Source organism: Dermacentor andersoni, chromosome 9, assembly GCF_023375885.2.
Source record: "Dermacentor andersoni chromosome 9, qqDerAnde1_hic_scaffold, whole genome shotgun sequence".
NCBI classification, from domain to species: domain Eukaryota; kingdom Metazoa; phylum Arthropoda; class Arachnida; order Ixodida; family Ixodidae; genus Dermacentor; species Dermacentor andersoni.
In genome coordinates this window covers 20,091,188-20,115,231 of record NC_092822.1, presented here as the reverse complement: position 1 = coordinate 20,115,231, position 24,044 = coordinate 20,091,188, and the positions used below count along the sequence as shown (strand labels likewise).

At 45.8% G+C, this 24,044-nt stretch overlaps 1 protein-coding gene across 2 annotated transcripts; it reads left to right on the top strand.

The window, feature by feature from the left end:
- The first annotated feature begins 171 nt into the window (after positions 1-171).
- On the top strand, positions 172-23,813 carry LOC126527194 (acetylcholine receptor subunit beta-like). 2 transcript variants are annotated; one of them, XM_050174949.3, is made up of 8 exons: positions 178-282; positions 3,492-3,649; positions 10,796-10,840; positions 15,038-15,147; positions 17,121-17,253; positions 19,220-19,368; positions 21,062-21,288; positions 22,045-22,493. In XM_050174949.3, the coding sequence occupies exons 1-8, from the start codon at positions 219-221 to the stop codon at positions 22,359-22,361; spliced, it is 1,203 nt and encodes a 400-aa protein (XP_050030906.2). In that variant the 5' UTR covers positions 178-218; the 3' UTR covers positions 22,362-22,493. The 2 variants fall into 2 exon arrangements, with proteins under 2 accessions (XP_054924579.1, XP_050030906.2); XM_055068604.2 differs by lacking the exon at positions 21,062-21,288 and having other exon boundaries at positions 172-282; positions 22,045-23,813.
- Positions 23,814-24,044: the final 231 nt, after the last annotated feature.

Genomic DNA, 24,044 nt, shown 5'->3' with positions numbered 1-24,044 from the left:
GACCACGTACTCTTCGAGTACGCGTCGTCTGCTCTGAATGCGGACTGCAGGCGTGCAAGCGATCCCACGACGCAAAGGAAAGTGCGAGAGGAAATGAGACACGGCGATGATGACGCGACGCCCCTTTCCGTGACCCATTCTCGTGATCTTGACCGTCACGGCGGTAAAGGAAGCGTATTCGTGCCCTGCTGACTGCAACCGTCGCTCCCAGGTCTCCGATGAAGCGTCAACTGTCGCTAGTCGTGTGCTGCCTCTCGGCGTGCGTTGCTGCAGCCAAAAGCGGTAAGGCCCTCGGAGGAGTTTACGTTGCGTCAACTACTCGCCTCTTCTTCTCCTTAGAGCCTAGCGGTGGGCTTCCCCTGCGCTGCTCTCTGGAGTTTCAACCGGGGTACCGTAATTAGACCGTGATATACCGAGTCATGGTATCATTTGGCATTATGTGTGGCAGTAAACGTTTCCACTTTGTGTGCCTGCAGATCTGGACATGTGGTTTCGTTATCCATGGAGGGCATGGTAATATGCAGCTGATTGCAGAAGAACGATATCTTTGACTTCGAAGATCATCTTTTATGGCGACTGCAACATTCTTTTTTCTTGTTGCTATCAGAAGCGGATAACTGTAGCCACAGTAGAGTGTCATGCAAAAATTTATTGAGCGATAATTTAGGCTACCATTGTTCAGTCACCATAGAAACAAGGGCTAATACAACAATTTTGCTATGACTCGGCATAAATTTCTTGACTAACTGCTTGACAGCTCGTTTTCTTTGTTTTATGTTGTTCTGTGTTCCAGCCTCCAGACATTATGTCAACAAAGGTTGCATGTTTTACATACACAAATAATTCTGTTGATCACGTAATCTCTAGCACGTCAGTAAATCAGAACTAAGCGTGCTCCTAAATCTACATGACGTTTGGTTAAGCAATACTAACAGCGTGTAGTTATTTATGGTGTTGCAAAGGTTTTGTTTTTATTCCCAATGTTCTGAAAAGCGTCTAACCATGAAAATTAGAACATAAATTAGACCAGTCGTTGGCGCACAAACACCACATGATATAATTTAGTCACATGAACGTTAATATAAGAATCAACGAAGCTGTTCAAGGCTAGAGGAACGCAGTTTGAGTGTATTCATTCACTGCCCATCGATACAGCGCTGAATGAACCTGCGTGGTGGCAGATTCTCCTCTACTGTTGTTGACAGGAATCTATCGCAGCCTCCGTGGCCTCCGAGATCACAACGGCGAAAGTTGCTTCTCTTCGATCTCGGATGCCACGGCAGCCACGCTCTGAGTGTCGCCGTCGAGGCCACATGGATGCTACTATTGAGTATTATTCCATTATGTTCTCACCAAATCAACACACACTTCGTTTCCATGCATATCGGCTTTTTAGACATAGACGATCTTTATCTGTGAAAAAAATTAACATTTGAGCCCCCTGGCGGAGTCGGAATAAACAGACTACAGCTGTAAAAGCACAGCGGGATGTTTTTTTCTGGTTACAATGACCCTGTATAAGTTGAACAGAACAGAACCGCTAAGTGCAATAAAGGCGCAAGTTATTAGACGGGAGTACCTTCTCCACGTTGCTAACTGAAAGTTGTTGAAATTCGCGTGGTCTTTAGAAATATCACTTTTTTTTAAATGCTGTCCATTGAGTTACGGTGGGGTATTGCGGGGAAAGTTAGACAGATGACTTGAAGCGCAATCTCCAAAATTCCTGCGCCTGAAATACTGACTAGCGTCAGAGCAGCCTAAATTAGTTATCATATTACTTGCTTTTACTGAAGCAGTTTTGGTTTCTGCAACTAGGAAGTGAATTTTCATGACGTAATGACTGCAATAACACACTGGATCCCTCCGTTCCTATGATTCCTGCAACAGCAGCACGCGAACGTAGCCAGAAGAAATGCACGCCACACTCTCGCTTGCCTTTCATACGCAATATCACCATCCACCTTTATCACCAACGTCAGCAAACTTGGCTATTTGTCATGAAGTCAAGATGACGTCGAGGATGCCAGTTCCGGCATTTCGAGACAGACTGCGGTGTCAACATAAAATATCCAATAATCACTAGAGGCCGTACAAATTACGGCTATATGACGCCTACGCTACTTCATTATCTTCTCTTCAAGATAATAACGATCTATCTGCCAAACACTTTCAAACAGGTAATAAAGAAGGGTTAATTGTCACCGACCTTCAGTGACAATAACATATGTTATACCTTTGTATTCGACTGTTATGGCTATGTTGTTGACAGGTGCTTTTCTTTTCCTTCTTACGTTTACCGCCTACAATCCTCATTCGCATAATGTTGTATTTGCATTTCATGCTATCTATATTGCGTGTGTACCATTATGTTTGTCACACGCATTGTACCGATTAAATTCCACTGCTTTGACGTCGTTTTATGTATTCAGTTCCAACTTTCTCAAACCCGATATGAGTGGTGCACTTTACATTTTGTTCTGTTTTATGAGGGAGCCGAGTACGCGTCATGCATATCCGCCTTGTCTTTACTTCGTCTTTCTTTGGAAGGGAGGGAAATAAAAGATAAGGGACCGATCTCACAAAGCTTTCTCGTTCGTGTTCTTTGCCATTGACCAGTCACCTTAGCCAATAATATATTCCAGCGTCAGGACTGGCGGAAATTTTTCTCTTACGAATAATTCTAGCACAATTGCTCTTTTGTGAATACGGACCCAGTTCAATTCAAGTGTTTCCCTGCCCGCATACTTGTTCAGTGCGAATCATTTTAGGCGCAAGAAACGTGCTGTACACGTACAGGTACACAGAAAAGGAAAAGAGATAAAAATTTAACAGGCCATTTGGATGGAATCAATAAGAAGCTCATGGGCAGCGCAGGAAACGTCCCTATGTTTGTATCCCGGATTAGAGGATCCAAGCGAAAGAATAACAGGTTTTGCTGAATGCAGGTCAATTCTTCGAAGCGGTATGGTATGGTACGGCAAAACTTTAATGAAATCCTGCCGATCATGAGTCTTGACGAAACGGGCCGCACTCACGTGGGAACCGGAAGGCGGAGCCTCTCGGCTGCATCGTGGGCCTGCTGGACAGCCCAGAATTGGTCAGCCAGAAGAGAGCTGCGGTAGCTTCAAGATTATTATTTTTTACCGCAGTAAAGCGGCAACGAGATAGGAGGAAGTAATGAATTGTTTCTTCCTCATTACAAAAATAAATGAGCACCAAGCGGAGGGCACCGAATCCGACCAGTGTAAATACGATTCCAGGGAGAGAATGCGGCAACGTAACTTCGTGAGGGAGACCTCAAGCATCCTTGTGTCGCAGGATTCTCAAGGTCAGGGAAACACCGAGTGCTTATAATCCGAAGAAGCAGTGGTTAACTTTTCTGGCGTGCCCTATCACCCTTCTGCTTTTTTTTTTCTTTTTTTTTTTGCGTGGTGCCAAGGGCAATCCGCAGCCGTGTTTATTTATAAGCTCCGATTCTCCGCACTGTGCAGAGCTGGAGATCGGCAGCGGCTACGACTCGGGTGTGCAGGAGCTGAGGAGGCGTTTTCTGCGCGAAAGCGGATACGACGCCTCGTCGCGACCCACAAACGACTCCGCCGAGCCGACGGTCGTCCGCGTGGTCATCCCGCTCTCCGAGGTCAACTACGTCGTGAGTCTCGCAGCTCGGGATTTATGTATTTTTGCGAGGTCGAATAGAAGCATACATAGAACGAAGATGAAAAGAACGAAACAGAAAAGGCAGTCACGGCTGCAGCTAAAGTTAATATCACAGCAGACGAGGCTCGATCATATTGAGAGGAAGCTTTAACTCGAGCCCAACTCTGATTTTCCCTGTTCAATCACACGTAAAACATTGAAATGTTCTCGTGAGACCACTGCTGGGCCGAATTGCGTGAAATTTGTTGAATTTCAAGGCGAAAGTGAAATTCTAGGAACTTTAGCGGAAGTAATACCTTCATGCAGGATATCGTTGTTCTTGTAAAAACTCAAAAAAATATGATACATTTCTGGAGCATTGAAGCACAAAGTTAACAATTCCGTAACCCTGCGCCAAAAATAGACATCGAAGTTTGATCAACTGCCCATTTTAGAGCATCTAAAGCGAACTACCATTATAGTAAACAAGTTAACAATTCATTTCAAATCGCTACTATGCTTATAAAGATTTCATTCGTTGTACATTTAAGGCGCGTGTATGATAGATTAAATTGGTCTGCTTTAGAAGTCGCAATAAAGGTCCCGCTTACAGAATTGTTTTATCATTATTCATTACTGAGTTTACATCAAACTTGTTCGCTTTACGTGTCTTAATAGGCATTGTTTAAAATATCTCAATATTGTTATTTCTTACTGGCCCCCCGAAGTTAGAAACTTGGCATTCGCGATTTTTTTCTTATTTCCCTATTTCTAATTTTCAGCTATTGATGGCATAAATGAAACTCCGCTTTCTAAAGACACTATATGTTCACTTTTTTCTTTTCTTTAATGCCAAAATTAAGCCTCATTAAACTTAATACAGTAGGTACCGAGGAAAACGATTTCTCCGCTCCCATATATTTACATAGGAGCATCCGAGGTAAAGGTCCCTAAAGAACAGAGAGAATGTGCAGACCGCGCACAGCATAGTAAAGCCACACGAGATGAAGCCTAGAAGTAATGTAATAATTAAGACATGTTGGTGCGACGCAGCATGCAAGGCAACTTTTGCTGCGCAGGAGAAACAGCACCCTCGCAGCTACCAGGCGTCTCACGATGCTGGTGTGATGCGGAGCGCCGTCAGATGGCGTTGCAGGTGTAGCACTTCAGTCGTGCATAAGATGAGACCGACGGGAAACCGTCGGCGTCGGTTGGCACCTATAGTGTAATATTAGATGGCGCTAGCTTGACGGTTAGTGCTCAGGCCAAAGTATACACTCATTCACCTCGAGCACATACCGTGGCGCCATATACGTAGAAAGCGACATCACGTGTACCGTGTGCGAAGCGTTCGGCATCTCGAGGAATTCAGCCACGGTTAATGCCGTGTTTTACATGTCTTAAGCGTCGTACGGGTGGCGTCTCGGCTGCAAAACGATCTAGCGTGTACATTCCAGTCCAGACCGGTGTGTAGGGCAGCAAAGTTTTTTTTTTTTTTTTTTTTTTTTTAGGGTAAGCAACCTGACGATTTCACATTGGTCATTCAGATCGCATGACCTTTCATGAAAGTAGCTATACGCCCTTTTGCCGCTACAGCAACAGTAGTGTTCACAGCTTCGACGTGGGTAGAGCCGCTGGCCACGTACTTTCGCCTGACTGATAGCGTGACGAAGATTCACCATCGGTCTATTATAACAGGTAAAACTTCAACCACTTATACATTTGTCTCCTCAATCCGCATGCGTCGCATGTATCTATGCCGCGGAGTAAGATTATGCTCAAGGCATCGTCACTGACGTCATTCCAAGCGAGCACGTTACAAGCGATACCTACATCACTTGCTAGACTCTTACAACCACCATTATTGCTTAATTTTCAGTTACTTTATCATCCAAGCATTTCACTGCCGCTTCGTTTTGGAGTATGCGTGAAAACTCGGACCGTGCTCGGTCGAATTCATTCGGCACTACGGCACCGAGGAGTCAATCATGCTGTTAAGAGTGGGCTACTAAATTGCTGCCTTGGAAATGAAGCACGTTATCTACAATCCTCCAATCAAGGTTTCAATCGCTCAGCCAGCCAGCTCCGTTGACTCCGGCAAAGGCGCGAAGGCGCGAACGCGAGTCACGTGGTGTCGCTTCCTACGTCATATCGACATTAGCGACGGTTTCTCCAGCGGTGGCCATCGAGGCCAATAGAGAGAGAGAGAGAGAGAGAGAGAGAGAGAGAGAGAGAAAGAAAATGATAAATGAACGGCAGGAAGGTTAACCAGGACTGAGCCCGGTTGAATGCACCACAGGGGGGGGGGAAGGCGACGGAAACATGAAGAGAAGAGAAAGTCCACGGTGGATATCGCCGACGTGGGGACATTTTTCTGCTCTATATCCACTGACAGTTGCTCAATCCGGTAGGCCAATAGAGGGCGTGCACAGAGCGCTCATGCTAGAGTTACTGTACATGGCACCAGCAGGGAGCCATAGTTCTCTTCCCAGGGTTGGGCAGAAAACGCCGCTCCTCCTTTTGGCCTCGTCAATTCCAGCGCCATCACCATCAGCGCGGCGCATTTTGTTCTCTAACACAGGTGGCGGCTTTTGCGCGGATGCATTATTTTTCTGTGCGCAGCTCCACATGTGTTTTCATTTCGCGGCATATTGGCTGGCGCGGGCAAAACCATGACAATCGAAAGAAGCGCGAACGAGAACAAACAAGCGCCAGCAAGAGCTGACGCGAGCAGACGATAGTGCGAAACGAGCAGTCCGGCTGAGACCAGGAACGAGTACGCATCCAGCGGTCGGGCAGGTTCACATGACACCGTTTTCCCGCGCACGCGTCACTGAAGGGACGCTCTCACTAATGTCCGCCGTTCGCGGCTCGCGTCTTTCATGTGCCGCTCCGCGTTCGCTCTTTCATCTTTCGCTGTGCTCGTTCGCTCGGTTACGCCGACGCCCAACGCAGGAACGGGCACCTAGGAGCTGCGCTCTAAAAAGTAGCAATGAACAATATTGACGAGAGAACGGCTTCGAACGTAGCTCCTGCGCGAACGATAAGTGGCTTCACTGCAGAAAAAATTGATTGCAAGGTGGCGAACCTATGCCCAACTCTGGCTCCGTGCGGGAGCAGTAACTCTAGCTCATGCCAGCAGCGGGACGCAGAACGCTGGCATGGCTCCACTGCCGAGACGACTGAACGAAGCGTTGGCGGTGGCGTCCACTGGACTTAGTCGATTTCGCAGCCAAACGCAATGCAAGTCTCTGTGGACCCTCGCTCTAACGCTGTCCGAGCCCTCGATAGGGCCAAAGCTCGGCGGCGTCAGCGGCGCTGACGGCGCGAATGTGGCGCGAGCGTTCATAAATTGCTAAAACAATAAAATCAATAGACCGCTCATAACTTAAATATCTGGCTTAGTCGCCTTAAGCGATGTTGCATGCAGACGCGAGCGCCAGGCTTCCCTGTCGCTACCAGTGCGATGGCTCTTCGCGATGGCTCAAGCCTGCAGTAGCTGGAAGACATCGCACTTCATCTTTCTAATGATGAACGTATAGAAACCGCGTTTCATAATAATACTTTTTGTTACGATATCATTCGCCTAAAAGACATGTGTCTTGTGGAAAGTTTGTTTTTCTGCTTTAATACTGGTTCTGGTGCTTAAAGATTTCAAAGCTGCGTCTAGAAAAATGTGACAGAAGTAGCCAGTGCCATTGTGGTGGTTGCGTGATAAGGCGTATAGGTGACCCAGCGGGGAGTCACGATGCCTCTAATACGATTCCATGCAACAGTCGCAAACAGACACCTGCGCTTTCACCTGATTTGCCCTCTCAAGTGAAGGATTTTCGTTGGCAATATCAGTGGGGCATTCTACCTACAAGAGACAGGCTTGAACGCTGGCATATGGTAGCGAACGATAAATGCATATATTGCGCACAAACAGAGACCAACGCGCATGTAGCAAAAGACTGCGTTGTAGCACGCACCTTCTGGAAGCTAGTTGCAAGAATGTTCGGAATATCCATCGTGCGGCCACCACAGCGCCGAGATCGGTTTGCGAGTCTCGTCTACTAAAGCGCTAGCTACATTTTGTGGTGCTTCCGTAACATCGCAGAACTATCTCGGCAGTCAAATAGAGCAATGTACCCCAGAATGCGGAAACTACGGGTGATAATATGGGGTCATATTAAAAAACAGTTGTTCAAACTCGGCTTCACCGAGTTTCTTCGCCGCTGGTCTACGCGGTACATAACCGTCTCCCGAGGCAAAGTCTTTCTACAGCCAGAATAATGCTCAATTCTGTTGCCTGAGTTCAGACTGTATCTGTATGTGCCCCGGTACCTTTCATAATTTCGAGGCTGACAATAATGCTTTTGCGTGGATGCGGTAATGAGTTTTGTTGTTGTTGTTGTTGTGTGTGGCAAAGCCAGTGTCAAGTAGACACCATTTATTATTTCATTTCTTAATCTGTTTTGTTTACATCAAGTACGATGTATTACATGTGATGTACTTTATGTTGTACTTTTCGTTCATACCACAGTTGTAAGCGTGCCTACGGGTCAATAAATTTCCTTGTCAGCATTACTTTGAAAACGTGCTGTGTTTCGTTTCTTACATGTTATCGTCCCGGTGGAATTGTGCCGTGATTATGACTCAGTGTTCGTATCGTCTCTTGTCGAAATAAACTTTTTCTAAACACACCACGGTCGTAAACTTGCCTACGGGTGAACAAATTTAATTGGCAACGTATCACAGTACATAACCATTGTGCGTAATGTGCATTTCCGTGACTGCAGAAGGATCGACATTTGGGCGAGTTGGTACTGGTTGAACATCTTGAAGGGGCAGCGCGAAAAAACGAAGACAGAAGGCAGGAACACACAGGACAGCGCTGAACTCACAACTAACTTTATTCGAAGGCATACACACACTTATGTACACAACCCATAGCCACGTGCTCTCCCATCCATGGCGTCAGTATCAGTGCGCAGGCAAAAAAAAAACATGCAAACCCATTTAATCTAATGCTACGCTATGAGGCGGCTTAAATATTCAAATTCACTATCATGCAAATATAACGATGGCATGCTTACACAACGCGACCCTTTTTTTCTGATATGGAATGCCTCAATAATCTCCCTCGTAGTCTGATTTTTATGCGCGGAAAGTATTGTGGTGTTTTTATATATTGGAGTGCACCCATGCTCAGAGCAATGCTGCGCGACATGCGAGTAGGCATTACCCGTTAGTGAGCGCCTATGTTCAGATAATCTAATATTGAGGCACCGACCTGTTTGACCGATGTATACGTGACCACAGGAAAAAGGAAGCTCATAAACTACTCCCATTCTACATTGCACAAACGGGGAAGTATGCTTAACAGTACAGCCTTTCCCAGCATGAGGGGACGATAACAGTGCTTGAAAGTGCTAAGATATGTTGATGATTTTCTGATCTTTGTGAAGAGTACTAATTGGCAGCAACAGGTTCGTAATGTACTTCAAGTATTCCACAAATGTGGCTCAGGGTTAGTTTTCACACATGAAGTGCCAGATAAGAACGAACTACAATTTTTAGATACGAGGCTCAAACTAACTGATACGCATGTGTGTTGGATGTATTGCCCAAGAACAGAAAAACCAATTTTAAATTTTCACTCCGCACATTCCAAGGTAGTAAAAAACGGCATAGCATTTTCGGTTCTATTTTCCGCACTTTCGAAATCGTGTTTTCACAAGATGTCTGAGAGTTTCTTAAAACAACTGGAGCGTTTGAGAGCGGCAGGTTTTCGAGAGGATGCCATCCGCATGACAGTACAGAAGCTCGTTAAGCGTGTAAAATCAGGAGCACCCACAAGAATGAACAATCTAGAACCAGCCGACAAGAAGAAAAAACTGGTTGTAATTCCATATGTCCATAAACTATCACACAGTCTCAGGAATGTAGCAGGCAGATTTGATATAAAGGTTGTTTTTTCTGCCCCTAACAAGTTGATCAAAATTTGTGGTAAAATCGATAGGAAATTGGCCCAGGCTGCCTCCACTCATGCTGGGAAAGGCTGTACTGTTAAGCATACTTCCCCGTTTGTGCAATGTAGAATGGGAGTAGTTTATGAGCTTCCTTTTTCCTGTGGTCACGTATACATCGGTCAAACAGGTCGGTGCCTCAATATTAGATTATCTGAACATAGGCGCTCACTAACGGGTAATGCCTACTCGCATGTCGCGCAGCATTGCTCTGAGCATGGGTGCACTCCAATATATAAAAACACCACAATACTTTCCGCGCATAAAAATCAGACTACGAGGGAGATTATTGAGGCATTCCATATCAGAAAAAAAGGGTCGCGTTGTGTAAGCATGCCATCGTTATATTTGCATGATAGTGAATTTGAATATTTAAGCCGCCTCATAGCGTAGCATTAGATTAAATGGGTTTGCATGTTTTTTTTGCCTGCGCACTGATACTGACGCCATGGATGGGAGAGCACGTGGCTATGGGTTGTGTACATAAGTGTGTGTATGCCTTCGAATAAAGTTAGTTGTGAGTTCAGCGTTGTCCTGTGTGTTCCTGCCTTCTGTCTTCGTTTTTTCGCGCTGCCCCTTCAAGATTTCCGTGACTCTATGTGCTTACAGAAACTACAGAACTATATACAGAAACTGTATATAGGATCGCTATAAGACCATGAAATGTCACAGCATCATTGCACATAACCATTGTGCACGCTGTATGTTATGAACATCACTGTGTTTAACGTGCGTTTCCGTGGATCTATGTAGTTATATGTTGGTGTCTGTCGACTCGGACACTTCTTTCAAAACGTGCCATGCATACAATGCTTCGTACTTTGTAGATGTTATCGTCCTGGTGGAATTGTCCCGTCAGTGTGACTCAGTGTTCCGTATCGTCTTTTGCTGAAATCAACTTTTTCTAAACACATTTCCCACAAACATACAATTTCGTAGTCTCTGCCTATGTTTCAACATACTAGCCAAGTGTGATGTGCAGGTTTGTTACCTTTTCTGACACGTGCGCTTCTACTCGCCCAACCATCGAACGGTCAGGGCGTGCTGCTAACATCTGCGCTGTGGATGCTTTTAGCGCTGGAACCGAGTGCTGATTCGGTACCGAAAGACTGCGCGCCCTGAAGCCTGCACCGTTCTCCTTTACGCAGGCACTCGTGGACGAGTGGTTCACGGTTGCTCTTTACTTCTGCAAGGTAGGGGCACATTTGTTCCCGCTTTACACCTATGGCCCAGACGTATCATATAACTTAAACTATTACGAGACTTCTTTAATAATCGCGTGAGGCACACATAGCAAGGTTCAGCTGCCCGAGATGGATTGCATGACAAATCGAAGTGCGCCTTGGACGAGCTAGATAAATTTCAATAAGGAGCTTTTCGTTGATCCCTTTAAGGCAAGTGTTTCATTTTACGAAGAAAAGCAGTGAACTCTCAGTAAGCATCAACGTTCATCTCCTGACAGGCCCTGAACGAAAGCGAGGCCACCCTTTAGCGCGGTCGCAACAATGCGGGTATAAATTCTGACAGCTCTACTGTCACCCGTTTATGACCGCGTCTGTTAAGCACATTTGTTTATTAGGTGGAATTCAGGCGTAGCAAATGCCGGCAGCTCTTGCAAGGCTAAGTCCGCCTGCAGCAAGCAATAGCCCCTCCTCCTCTTCCTCCTCCTTTAAGTGGAGACAAGCGGGAAGGCAGGCTACATAGGGAGCTTGTTATCTCGAAACGCAGTTACGTTGGTGCTGCCCGTTTTGCGATGAGAGAGAGAGTAAACTTTAGGGAAAAGAGCACACGAGCGTAGGTAGCTCTTCCGCTGTGCAGTAGGTGGTGCCCTCAGTCTAGGAGTCCAGCGGCTTTAACTGCCCTTCTCGCTCGCTCTACCAGGTTGAGCTGGACGAGCACGTACTGCCGAGACCTGTATAGCAAACCAAAAAAAAAAAAAAAAAAACAGGAACGTAAAAAAAAAAGATAAGGTAGATATGCAGGGACGCATCCCACATATACACGAAAGAAAACAGAAAATTATGCAACTGAACAGTAATTACGCCTGGCGCCACACGCAAACACACCCACACAAGCACAAACAAACACACGGACACAATAACTCACATACAAACGCATACGCAAACAAAGGGGCAGTCACTGTGTAAAGCAAACGCTCAGCGACTCTACTAATCAATAAAAATTTATTAGCTTACTGGCCCACACAGAAGGCCCGCTGGGCAGTGGAAGCGCATTTCTGTTTTTGGAAGACCATAACATGTGCGCCTGCCGAGTAGAGACTTCTCAATTATGCGCCTCTGTTGTGCCTCGGGTTAAGAAAATATTACTCGTACACACACCCTTCCAGTGTTTCTTTATTGAGGCGCAAGGTAGTTGGAGTAGCTGGCGTGGGCAGTTGCTACGACGTACAGACATGCGCCTTTGGCCCTATCTCACAGTTTCCACGACGACAGCTATTTCTCATTATTATACAGCAATATCGGTGCTGCGTGGCAGGTAAGCCGTGAACAATAGCCTCGCTCACAGATCTTGTTCGATCTAGAAGCGCAGGACTGCAGACGAACCAAAGTTGACAACCTTCTCACTCAAACTTGTATATGGTCTCATTGATTGCGCAGAAATAATAAATAGCGTCAGATTAAGATTCCGCGAAACGTAACTAGGGTTCGTAAACATTTTCGTGTATGCCATTGGGGCGTCTCAGGGAATCATTTGGCCAGGATTCTGAGGGCTCGCAACGAGCCCTCGCACGAAATTGGCATATTTCACAAATTTCGCCCAGCTTTCGAGCAAGACTAAGGTACACTTCGTAACCTAATTTTTAAAAAATCCATTCAATGTTCTTTTTGAATGTATTATTGTAAGCCGTTATCGTTTATGACGTGCGCATTTTATTATTTTTTATTCATGTATATATACCCATCTTGTTCCATGTTACATTTATTGAGCTTGGTGTCGCGATGCATCTTCGAACACTTCTTTGTTTCATATCTTTCTACTGTCTGCTTATTATTGTTCTGAGTTAGGTACAGTTGCTTGGCCGAACGAACCTTTTTGATGTACCCAAACAAATACTGAGATGGACGCTTGCCCGGCGGTGTATGTTATTCCTGTTTTCATGTGCGCCACCACAAAGCTAGACAAATTGTTTCTGGGCACGCTAATAAAATTGATTGACTGGTTATGTTTATTATTTGTATACATGTAGATAATCACGCTGTATGATTAACTGCTTTTTTGTGCCCGCTCCCCCGTTTTGTGTTTCTTCGTCTCGCACTGTTTTGTGTGTCAGATTTGTCTTCTCTGTACATTTCGCGTACTACTTATTAAGCACACCAGTACGAAGACTTCGTAGCTGTTCGTGGTTGCTGCTACAAACATTTGATTGATTCGTTACTATTAAATAATTAATGCGAAAGCATTACGTGGCCCATTGCTCGAAAATCCGGCGTCGTCGGCTGCGTGACCGAGCGATGGTGTCAAATATTGACGATGGCTCAAAGAGTGAAAAACACGTCAGAAATGGTCGGATTCGTGCCAACTTTCTCAGGAAGATTCCTGTAAACCAATCAAGTTAATGGCTCTGAGGAGAAAATTCGGTACATTTCGGTGTCGATGGGAGTCGAACCCGGGCACCCGCGGTGCGAGGCGAGCACGGTTCCCCGACGCCACCGCGGCTCCACGGTTCTGGCTGACTAAAAGCGTGCCTAGTGCGTGACGTCATTGCACACGTCACGTCGCTCCCATTTGGCTCATGGAGGAAGGAAAAAGTTAGGAGAGAGCATTGCGTCACGCAGCCAGCCTTGGCAAGCGAACGCTGCGTGAACCCCATACATTTGCTCAGCGGTGGCCCAACACGTGACCTCTTGCGCGGAGATCGCGGAGCAAGAACCGACATTTGCTGAGACGTTTGATTCCCGGTAGCTATGCCAGTAGCTTTTATTCGGTGCGCGCTTGTTCAGCTGCCCTGCCATGGCGTTGCCTGCAGAGCGGGAACACTAAAACCACGTTTGACGTGCGATCACGTGTTGGGCGGACAGGTTTGGCTTCAATCGCGTTGCGCAATGCTCCCTCATTTTTCCTTCCTCCGTGATCTGACTGACTAAAGGTGTGGTCTAGTGCGTACGCCATTGAGCACGTGATGGCGTAGCCAATGGGGAGGAAGCGGTGCCACGTCGTGAGTATATAAAATGAGCGCATCCTTGACGTTCCGAGGTCTACAAATGGTATAATGCTTTCGCATTCCCACGCGTAAGTTGTCTTAAGTGTCTCTGCCGATTTCTCTTTGTCTGGTTTTGCATTATTACATCATTTCCCTCTTTGACTTCTTCGGTAGCTGTCCTTATGCTCCACCACCAGTCCTGACACAAACAATTGCTGTCATTGGTAGCGAAGCGAACCCGCTCGAAGAGCTGTGGATTCGTACCCTTTGAAACGGGCGAGTAATAGATGCTCAGGCCGGAGGATCAAAAAGAAAGATAAAAAACAAGAAATGACAATAATGGTGTTGATTATTGGCATCCCCTTTGAGACGGGGGGCGATAAATAGTCACCTAGCCTGCTTGATTTATTCGTGCTTTACTAAATCTTTCTCTATCTAGCCTTTTGCCAATCTCATCTCGGTTTTAACCTTCTTATTTAAAACATGTATCAATACATTGCATCTTTAACTAGGCTTGTAGTGACTGTTTCTATTCCATCTCTTCCCTACTTTTTTCTCATCAATACTGTGCGCGTCTTCCTTGTCTGGTTGTCCTCTTTCTAACCCCTTATCCCAACCCCTGTGTAGGGTAGCAAACCGGAGACTGATATTTGGTTAACCTCCCTGTCTTTCCTCTTCATCTATCTCTCTCTCTACTTATCTGGACTGCTGACCAGTTAATCATTCAGTGCTCTTTGAATCTCAACACGCCCGGAAGGTGGACATTCCCCAAGATAAGCAGGGAAGAGATTGATACGACGAAATCCGTTACAGGCATAGGTAGCTATAGGAGGTAGAGAAGTTGTAAACGGGAAAAAAGGAAATTTTGGAGGTGTATACGAAAACGCTGGAATGAAAAGCATGTAGAGTATCCCTGAGTGGGCAAAGCAGGCTAAGTGACTATTTGTCCTCGAGCTGTTTCAAAGGGTATCCTAATAAATCATCATCATCATCATCATCATCATCATTACTCGTCTGTCAGTAGCTGAGGCTAGATTAAAAACCGATTGTGTGCTTTCATCAAGCGACCTCAATGAAATGTACCAGTTTCCGCACAGTAATTGCTTGCGTGGTTTTTACCCCACATTCTTCCCTCCACGTGTCGTTAATCAGCCCGGCTGACTAGACATCGATGTGTTTCACGTTTTGCTCTTGTTCTTCTTTTTTTTTTTTTTTTTGCAAATGACAGTTTTGGAAAGATCCTCGCTTCTCTTGGGACCCGAAGGATTACGGCGGGAGCCATCGTTTTTCCGGAACCACGAAGGAGATATGGTGGCCGCGCGTCGAAGTCGTCAATGCGTAAAACGTTTTTTTTTTTTCTTGTGCACATTTCTTTCTAGAGTTGTGAGAATACTCAAAACTCTCGAACGACGCGAGTCGAATGTTCTCCTAATACATTCGCTCCTCCAATCGAACAGCTACTATATACAAATCCGAATACTTTTCGAATAATACATTCAACCTGGAGCCCAAGTGGGATAACTTCAATTCCAGTCATGTTAGCCATAACTCTCTATAAAGCACGCCGCATTGTTCAGGTGGACACACTTTACGGCTGAACACATCATTCGCACTAACATTTTGTTCAGACTTGGCATTCAGCAGGGGGCATTGTGTGTTACGATTTTTAGATGCAGTACCTGCGTCTTCTTTTGCGTGCTTAACTGGGGCATTCGGCTTGGTGTGTCAGTTCACTTGACGTAACGTGAAGGCTAGCACTTAGTACACTGTGTAGACCCTGCGAAAAGTTTGCCCTTTCCATAAAAAAAATCCTGGTTAAATCTCAGTACGCCTCGTCGCATCATTATCTCGCACAGCTGAGGCACCATCTTCTGCGACCGTTCTAAACAGAAAAGGAAAACGTCCACTTTTGATACAGTTAGCAACAAATAGAAGGTGCTTGTTGCTCACTTTATCAGAAGTGGACGTGGATGTTTTGCCGATCCGAGCAACTCGTACATCAAAGGCGCAAAAGCTGCATAAGCAACATGTCACACCCTTCGAAAGAACTGAACGCCTGTTTTGCCATTACCCGAAATCAACCCAAGATGTTAAAAATGCCTTCACTATATTCGGTACAATTCCTTCGCTGCGCCCAGCGTTTCCAATTGCGTCATTATATCCGGAGTTAGCACTTTCATGGCTTCTGTTATATCCGACACATGATCATATATTCTGCGCCGGTCTACCGAAGCCCGCATCCAGCTGTGCGTTCTCACCGATGGCGTGGGAGGGCATTTCTCTGTACTGTCAAATTCCGCTACGCGGCCAGATTCGAAAATGGCGGCATTTCGAGCCAATGGGAGAGGCCATGGCAACCCTGTGGGCCAATCAGAACTTAGAAGATGGCGAATACGACAATACGGTGAGACTCCCCTCAAGAGCTTCGCAGAAAAAAAGAAGTTTTTTATCGCTACAGCCGAGCGAGACCCCCTGAATTCACCATTTAGTCATGAGAGAAAGAAAGAGCAAGGACAGGAAAGGCAGGCAGGTCAACCAGACGAGCACCTAGTTTGCTACCCTACACTGGGGGCGGGGGAAATGGGTAACAGAAAGAGGAAAAGAGAGAGAGAGGACTGAATGCGTGTGGGAGGACTGAGATTGCACCCGTATGTTAACGGGCCCACAAAACTGACTTTTTGAAATTTCCTTCTAGTAGTGCGCCTGCACGTGTACTCCGAAGACAACCATGCAAGTAGGCTGACAAACTTCTTCCTCATTCCAAATGGTCCGTTAGTGCTTTTAGTAAGGCAAGCTTTATAAGTGCGAAGAAATCCCTAATGTTGTGAGGACTTAGAATGTGAATATTCTTTGATATCAATAGTGGAAAAGGTTGTTCAATATTAAAAAAAAAGTATTAGAAAATTATTCAATATTGCATTCGATTTGCTTTGTTACCAGCCGTAGACGGTTTCGTGGCCTGTGATGTATCAGTTGCTAAGACTAGCATACACTGTAAGAACAAGCCGTCATTTCAACAGTAATTTTTGACCAGCCATCGGCATCATACCGACAGGACGTTTCTATCACCGCGAACAAGGAGAGAAGGGGGCGCACAAAAATAATAATGACAGGCTCGTGGTAACGCGATTTCATGCGCTTCCGTAGGCAGTACGTCGGGTTTACGCCTTACAAAATGGCGGCCTGCCGTCATTTTGACGGTCAGGTGCCCTCGCAAATAGAGATGCCAAGAGATTTCCCGCCATTTACTTTAACATTTTTTTGCAGTGTAGGCCTAATGATGATTTTGTGTGCGTGTGTATTATCTCCAGAAAGCGTCAAGACGTCGACCTGCTTCAGCAGTCGCTCATTGTCTACAGCGACGGCAATACGTGGTCCTGCGACGCTCTCAAGGTGAAGACGCCGTGCAACGTCGACCTCAGTGATTTTCCGAACGACAGACAGGTATGCGTACCCTTTGGCCAGTGTGCGTTCCGCGAATGCAAGGTGTAACGATCCATGCAATGATAACAATGCACTTTAGCCTTCTTTAAGTTACGCTGCTCCAAAGAGGTTTGCAACTTTCACGGCTCCCCGGAAAAGGACCTGGGGAGGCAGCGACCTTCGATCACTGCATAGCGACCTAGAATGCAACTGCTCTCACCATGGGAATAGTTAACGCTGTAATGGCCAACATATCATATATCACACGCTTGTTTGGATACCTGAAAACTCAGCTTTAAGCGTGAGAAGCCTAACGCATAACAGATGAGCCATTTTGGCGGGCTGTTTCGAGTTTTCTGTTGCAAAAAGGTTAGCAGACTTACCATCGTCATCAGCCTACTTATGCTCAAACTGGGGCGACGGTCACTCCCAGTGATCTTCAGTTACGTCTGTCTTGTGCCAGCTGACGCGAATACAAGACTCAACGATCCATGCCTGCAAACTTAGTTATTTCATCGCATCACCAAATTCTCTGCCGCCCTCGCCTGCGTTTCCATTCACTTGGCATCCATTCTGTAACTCTGAGGGACCGCAAGATTAAACTAGAATATCGGCTACCTCTATTTGGTTTCGAATCCACAATGTTATCTTCTCCTCTCTTAACATTACGCCTAACATTTTGCGTTCCATCGCTGGTTGCGCGGTATTTAATATCTTCTCAAGCTTTTTTTATTATCCTCCAAGAAGTTCCGCCCTATAAGTTAGTACCGGTAGAATGCAATAATTCTATGTTTCTCCTTTCGAGGATAGCGGTAAGCGAACTAGCAGTGAGTGAGTGAGTGAGTGAGTGAGTGAGTGTGTGAGTGAGTGTGTGAGTGAGTGAGTGAGTGCGTGAGTGAGTGAGTGAGTGAGTGTGTGAGTGAGTGAGTGAGTGAGTGAGTGAGTGTGTGAGTGAGTGAGTGAGTGAGTGTGTGAGTGAGTGAGTGAGTGAGTGCGTGAGTGAGTGAGTGAGTGAGTGAGTGTGTGAGTGAGTGAGTGAGTGAGTGAGTGTGTGAGTGAGTGAGTGAGCGAGCGAGCGAGTGAGTGAGTGAGTGAGTGAGTGAGTGAGTGAGTGTGTGAGTGAGCGAGCGAGCGAGCGAGTGAGTGAGTGAGTGAGTGAGTGAGTGAGTGTGTGAGTGAGTGAGTGAGTGAGTGAGTGAGTGAGTGAGTGAGTGAGTGAGTGAGTGAGTGTGTGAGTGAGTGAGTGAGTGAGTGAGTGTGTGAGTGAGTGAGTGAGTGTGTGAGTGAGTGAGTGAGTGCGTGAGTGAGTGAGTGAGTGAGTGAGTGTGTGAGTGAGTGAGTGAGTGAGTGAGTGAGTGAGTGAGTGAGTGAGTGTGTGAGTGAGTGAGTGAGTGAGTGAGTGAGTGAGTGAGTGAGTGAGTGAGTGTGTGAGTGAGTGAGTGAGTGAGTGAGTGTGTGAGTGAGTGAGTGAGCGAGCGAGCGAGCGAGTGAGTGAGTGAGTGAGTGAGTGAGTGAGTGAGTGAGTGAGTGAGTGAGTGTGTGAGTGAGTGAGTGAGTGAGCGAGCGAGTGAGTGAGTGAGTGAGTGAGTGAGTGAGTGTGTGAGTGAGTGAGTGAGTGAGTGAGTGAGTGAGTGAGTGAGTGAGTGAGTGAGTGAGTGAGTGAGTGAGTGAGTGAGTGTGTGAGTGAGTGAGTGAGTGAGTGAAGACGTTATTTTCCATTGAAAATTGATTGCGCGAATGACCAAGAAGGGCACAAGCAAAACAGGACAAGCTATTTGTTTGACAGAAAGGAGCTAAGGCCAAAGTAGAAGTTTGTAGCACTGGAACTTTCACACAGGTAAACTGGTTCACCATTCATGTTTGAAAGTTGAGTTGTTATTACATTAACCCAACTGCAACCAACTACTGTACTAGCATAGTGGTACTGTTGCAATATCTGTTACAACAACACTGTTTTTGTCTCACGGGCCATGCTCCTGTCGCGCAGGCTTGCAGCCTCCGCGCGGGCTCGAGCGCCTACAGTGACAGCGAGGTCAAGATGACCGGGTACGCCGCCTGGGGTGAGCCCCAGATGAACGCCAGCACGGAGTGGGTCCTCGAGCACATATCCTTCGAGAACCACACGGAGACGAACAGGTGCTTTGATAACGTTGACGTCACTTATGGTTGCGAAAAGTCAGTATATTTTTAATGCGTTAGCATTAGGAGTGTCAAAGTGGAAAAAAGTGCATGTAGGTTAAATGTCGGAATCCGGTCACGTGGTAGGAGTAGGGAGGCGATTTTAGAGCTTAGAGAGAGTGTATGTGTGCACATACATACATACACACATACATACATACATACATACATACATACATACATACATACATACATACATACATACATACATACATACATACATACATACATACATACATACATACATACATACATACATACATACGACCAGATAAAGCCAGCAGCAATGCAATGAAAAGCACAGGGGTAATTTGCTGGGGTTCAAATTGAAATGCAGCAAACAATGAAGGGGGAAATTATTGTTGACGAAAAAAATAACTTGTCATCGGTGAGAACCCAACGTACAACTTTCGTATTACAATTGGTAGTAGATCGTACCCGTAATACGAAGATTGTGCACTCGGTCCATAGAAGGTTGTGACGATGGTCTCCTCCGGACCACATTTAGTTGCAGTTCGCGGTTTACATCATGGAGCCGGGACTTCAAAAAGTTGTGACGTAATGCTAACGCATTTCTCTCGCGTTTACCGCTAATTCACCACTGAATTTTAGCTTTGTTTTACAACTCAATGCAATAATCTCGCTATGACAGATGCGCTCGATGCTATCATTTTATTTTGGGCAACCTGGGGTGCTTTATTATTGGGCAAAACCAATGACGTATTTTTTGAAAACATTATTATGAATAATTTGGTAGAAAATGATTTGCTATCACTGCGAAAAACGAAGCCTAAGCTTCTTTCCTCAATTTCAAGCTAGAACCTCTGTACGCTGCTGTGACATCACGCGATACGAAGTATTTTCCTTTATGTTTAGGACCTTATGTGGATGTAAAAGCCGCTCTAAATTGCTATTCGAGCTTTTAGTTCTTTCAAAATGTACCGTAGTAATTCTCTGCCGATAAACTATTACCTAGAACCAAGTAAACGCTGTCGAAATCAACGACGCAGTAAGCGCAGGAATCACTGTGCAGTGTTAGCTGCTTGTCGTTATTGTGTCTTTCTCCCTTGCCAATCATCCTGTAACGGTAAGAGTGGTGGCTTTCTTATCGCAGAAGCGTAAGTCATCAATAGAGATTAAATTAGTGTTTCAGTAACGTGCCTCTTCAACCAGAATTCACCATCGAAGCATCCAACAACACGAAGTATTCGAAGAAACCTTGTAACAGGAAGTATTGATAGGTATATAACAGAAGGTATTCAGAGCGTAGCAACGACAGTGCAATAAGATAGGAAAACAGGGCAAGTTCGTGTTCGTGCGTATCCGTGAATGTCTCAAATTACACCTGTCCGTCCCTTCCGTCTGCAGCAGCGGCATTTCGATCGAAGCGAAAAGCAAGAACGCTCGGATACGTAGGTTTAAGAGCCCATTAAAGAACCCCGGTTGGTCAAACTCAATCCGGAGTCTTCCACTACAGCGTGGCTCATAATCAGACCATGGTCTTGGCTCATTAAACCTCTGAGTTATTATTTTTTTTTTTACTTATTCGTCCGCCTTGTCTCTTTTCCGCCGTTCACAAGTCTCCAACAAAAGCGTAGCTCGGTTTATAGTTGGCCCTCAGAGTCTAACACGGTTTCCAAATGGGTAACAGGTCCTTCGCGGACGTGGTCTTCCACCTGCGGAGATCGGCCCGCCGCCACCGCTACACGTTCACCGTGCCCGGGATCTCGTCAGCGCTGGTGGCGCTCGCCTCCTTCTGGATGCCTCCGAACTCGGACCGGAGGCTGACGCTCGCCTGCCTGAGTCTATTATTCGTCGCCATTATTTTGAACAGGGTGTCGAGGCTGATGGCGGCTTCCGTATCAGTTCCTAAAATGCGTACGCCATTTCCCAATGTTCCTTCGTGTTCAATATGTACCGCGAAATACATGCGCTTTGCTTACATTTTTTTTTTTTTTTCAGAGAGCTTTCTTAGTCTTCTACCACAGGAGAAGGAATAGCTGTTTTGCCTTGTTAGATTTATCCGCATGTCTACAGAGTGTCTTAAACGATCCATGGGCAAATGAGTTTAGGATGTCTGTTTGAAGTCCGTAGACTTTGTAGCCTCTTGTTTTTTAGAAAATCTCTGAGTTAGGCGATCAAAAAGTGTGAATGCTCAAGTACATGAGTGGCACATTACACTCTGTAAGCCGTAGGTGCGTACAGGGTGCGTTTGGATATTTAGGCTGCAATACAAACTTTTCCTTTCGAAGTTGTAAGTTTCGAAATTCTTAATTCTGAATTCCTCATTCTAAAATTTACAAGGCAATTACTTTACCTCTTATAGTGCACCAGGTAACTAGCACATAAAATTTATTTTGGTGGTGAAAGAGGATTGACGACCAAGCACCGTAGATCTTATAATAGCATCCTGCATTCTGGTTTTTACAGCTCGGCTAACCTTAGCTGGGGCACCCTGCAGCATCCGTACACTAAAAAAAATGTTTATGAACATTATTGATGCTTTTAATGGAACTTTACTCATGATATGCAAATTGTGGGCGCGATTTGCGTAGCTTTCGGTGTTAGCAGTTGTATGGAATCGTTCTGCATTGTATATCTCGTCTTTTCTTTGGTTTTCTTTCTTTTTTGCAGTTTTGTTCCTTGGGTTACTAACCCTTGTCGAGTTGTTCACCGCGTCTGGGAGCATACTCGTCATCAGAGCGTCGCACTCCAGTTCCCGCATCCGGGTACCAGATACTTTGCACCGCTTCGTCAGTGGCTCATGCGCGAAATTTTTGTGTCTAAACCGAAGCGAGCCAACCACCACTGCCAAGTCTCGCGAGCATCAAGAGGGCACGGCGTTCGACGAGTCACGAGAGAGGAAAAGGCGGTGGCTCATCTTGTCTCAAGCCGTGGACCATGTCTGTTTCGTCATCTTCGGATTCGCTGCGTTGGGCTTCCTTTTATGACTCCGGTGTTTATAAATGCCACGAAGGCGGCCCAAAAAGACAATTCTGTGACACGGTTGCGTCGTCCTGGCAAACATCGGTTTGGAAGTCATGGTTGTTTACCTTCACCAGTAAAGAAAGCAATGGATCAAATGGGATCAAATGTGCTCAAAGCTATTAGCAGTGGAACGAAACCACTAGGATTAAAAACTGGCTGTGGGGGTCAAAGGTTCTTAAGCAACTCACCGGCCATGAGACGCGACGTACAGTTAAATAACTTGTTGGGGTTTAGTGTTCTGAAACCCCGCAGCGAAATAGAAGACGGCTCCGTGTTAACTTTGGATACCTGGGCCTCTGCAACGCGCATCCAACTCCCGGTGCACACGAGGCTGCTTTTCATTCCGACTCCACCGGGATTCGGCCACCATATTCGGGGCTCGATCCCGCGACCTCGTGCTAAGCAAGCGCAGCTATTGGTTGCGCCAGTTAGTGGATGAAATGTAATTTACGCATGTGGCAGTATTATTTCATAGATATTAGCGCATTTCTCTCGTAAATATAGTAGAGTATGAAGACACCCCTTTCCCGTCAATCCTGCATTATTCGAGACAATGCCTTCGAATGACAGAAAGCTGAGCTAGTTGGTAGGGATTCATAATGCAAAGAAGGGGCAAGGCGTGCAGACACGGACACGAGAGAAGTGGACAACACTGGAGAATGGACAATGGCTTTACTTGCACGATGTTACCAGCGGTAATATTTATTTCCTTGCTTTGTGTATTCAGGCAACGACCGACAAAAATAACACATTCATGTTCTCTATAAGGCTGACAGGAAGGCAAAAATTCCTCGCAGTGTATGACATTGACAAATGTTTTTATCGTAAAAGCGGAAACTATACCGCACACGCGAATTAAGAGCCACCGTAAAATTGCGTGCTTCAAGGTTTCCCCCCACAGACTTCAGGATTCTCTCCAGCATGTATACAATATTCTATCACTTTACCTCCCCCTCCCCTCTCTCCCCAGCGTAGGGTAGCAAGCCGGATCTTCCCATCTGGTTAACCTCCCTGCCTTTCCCCTTTGTTCTGTCTCTCACTCTACTCGGTTCTTTCGAAGTTTCACCTTTATGCGTCTTATCGTCTGCCTTTGGTGACCTTTTGAATGTCGCCATAAGGTTTTTAGAGCTGCTCCACTAAAGTGGATGAGTCATTAACACGTGACGCCTGCCGCCACGTGTGCACGTGCGCAAGTGGCAAGTGCAAGTATGTAAACTTTCGACAAACAACCTGCTCGGAACGATCCGAACACAATATAGAGACCAGCGTAAATACGCAAAATGGGGCCAAAGTCCCCTAAACTATGTAGAGTGCTGTAGGATATGCTGACCCCTGGACCATCTCCTCTATACATGTATACGTGTAATCTTACCTGTTCTGAAGCAAAATACAGAAAACGCCACATAACGACACACAAAGTCTTGTGGGACGCCAAATGTAACTTGAGACGTAGTTGCGTCATAGTCATCCTAGAAATATTCAGCGATTAAAGTGAGAGAAATTCACACAATAAGCTTTTCTCACTTGAATCGCTGTTTCTTCTTTAACCTTTTAATGCCTTTACCCTCTTTCCCAGCACACGGCAGCCAGCCGATAGTTACATTGGCTAACCTCCCTGTCTTTCCTTCCCTTTTGTCTGTCTCTCC

Excerpts from the sequence above, each read along its gene's own strand:
- LOC126527194 (XM_055068604.2), top strand. The coding sequence starts at position 219 with ATGAAGCGTCAACTGTCGCTAGTCGTGTGCTGCCTCTCGGCGTGCGTT. Across the intron at positions 283-3,491 it reads CGTTGCTGCAGCCAAAAGCG|AGCTGGAGATCGGCAGCGGC; the intron begins GTAAGGCCCTCG and ends CGCACTGTGCAG. Across the intron at positions 15,148-17,120 it reads CGCGTCGAAGTCGTCAATGC|AAAGCGTCAAGACGTCGACC; the intron begins GTAAAACGTTTT and ends TATTATCTCCAG.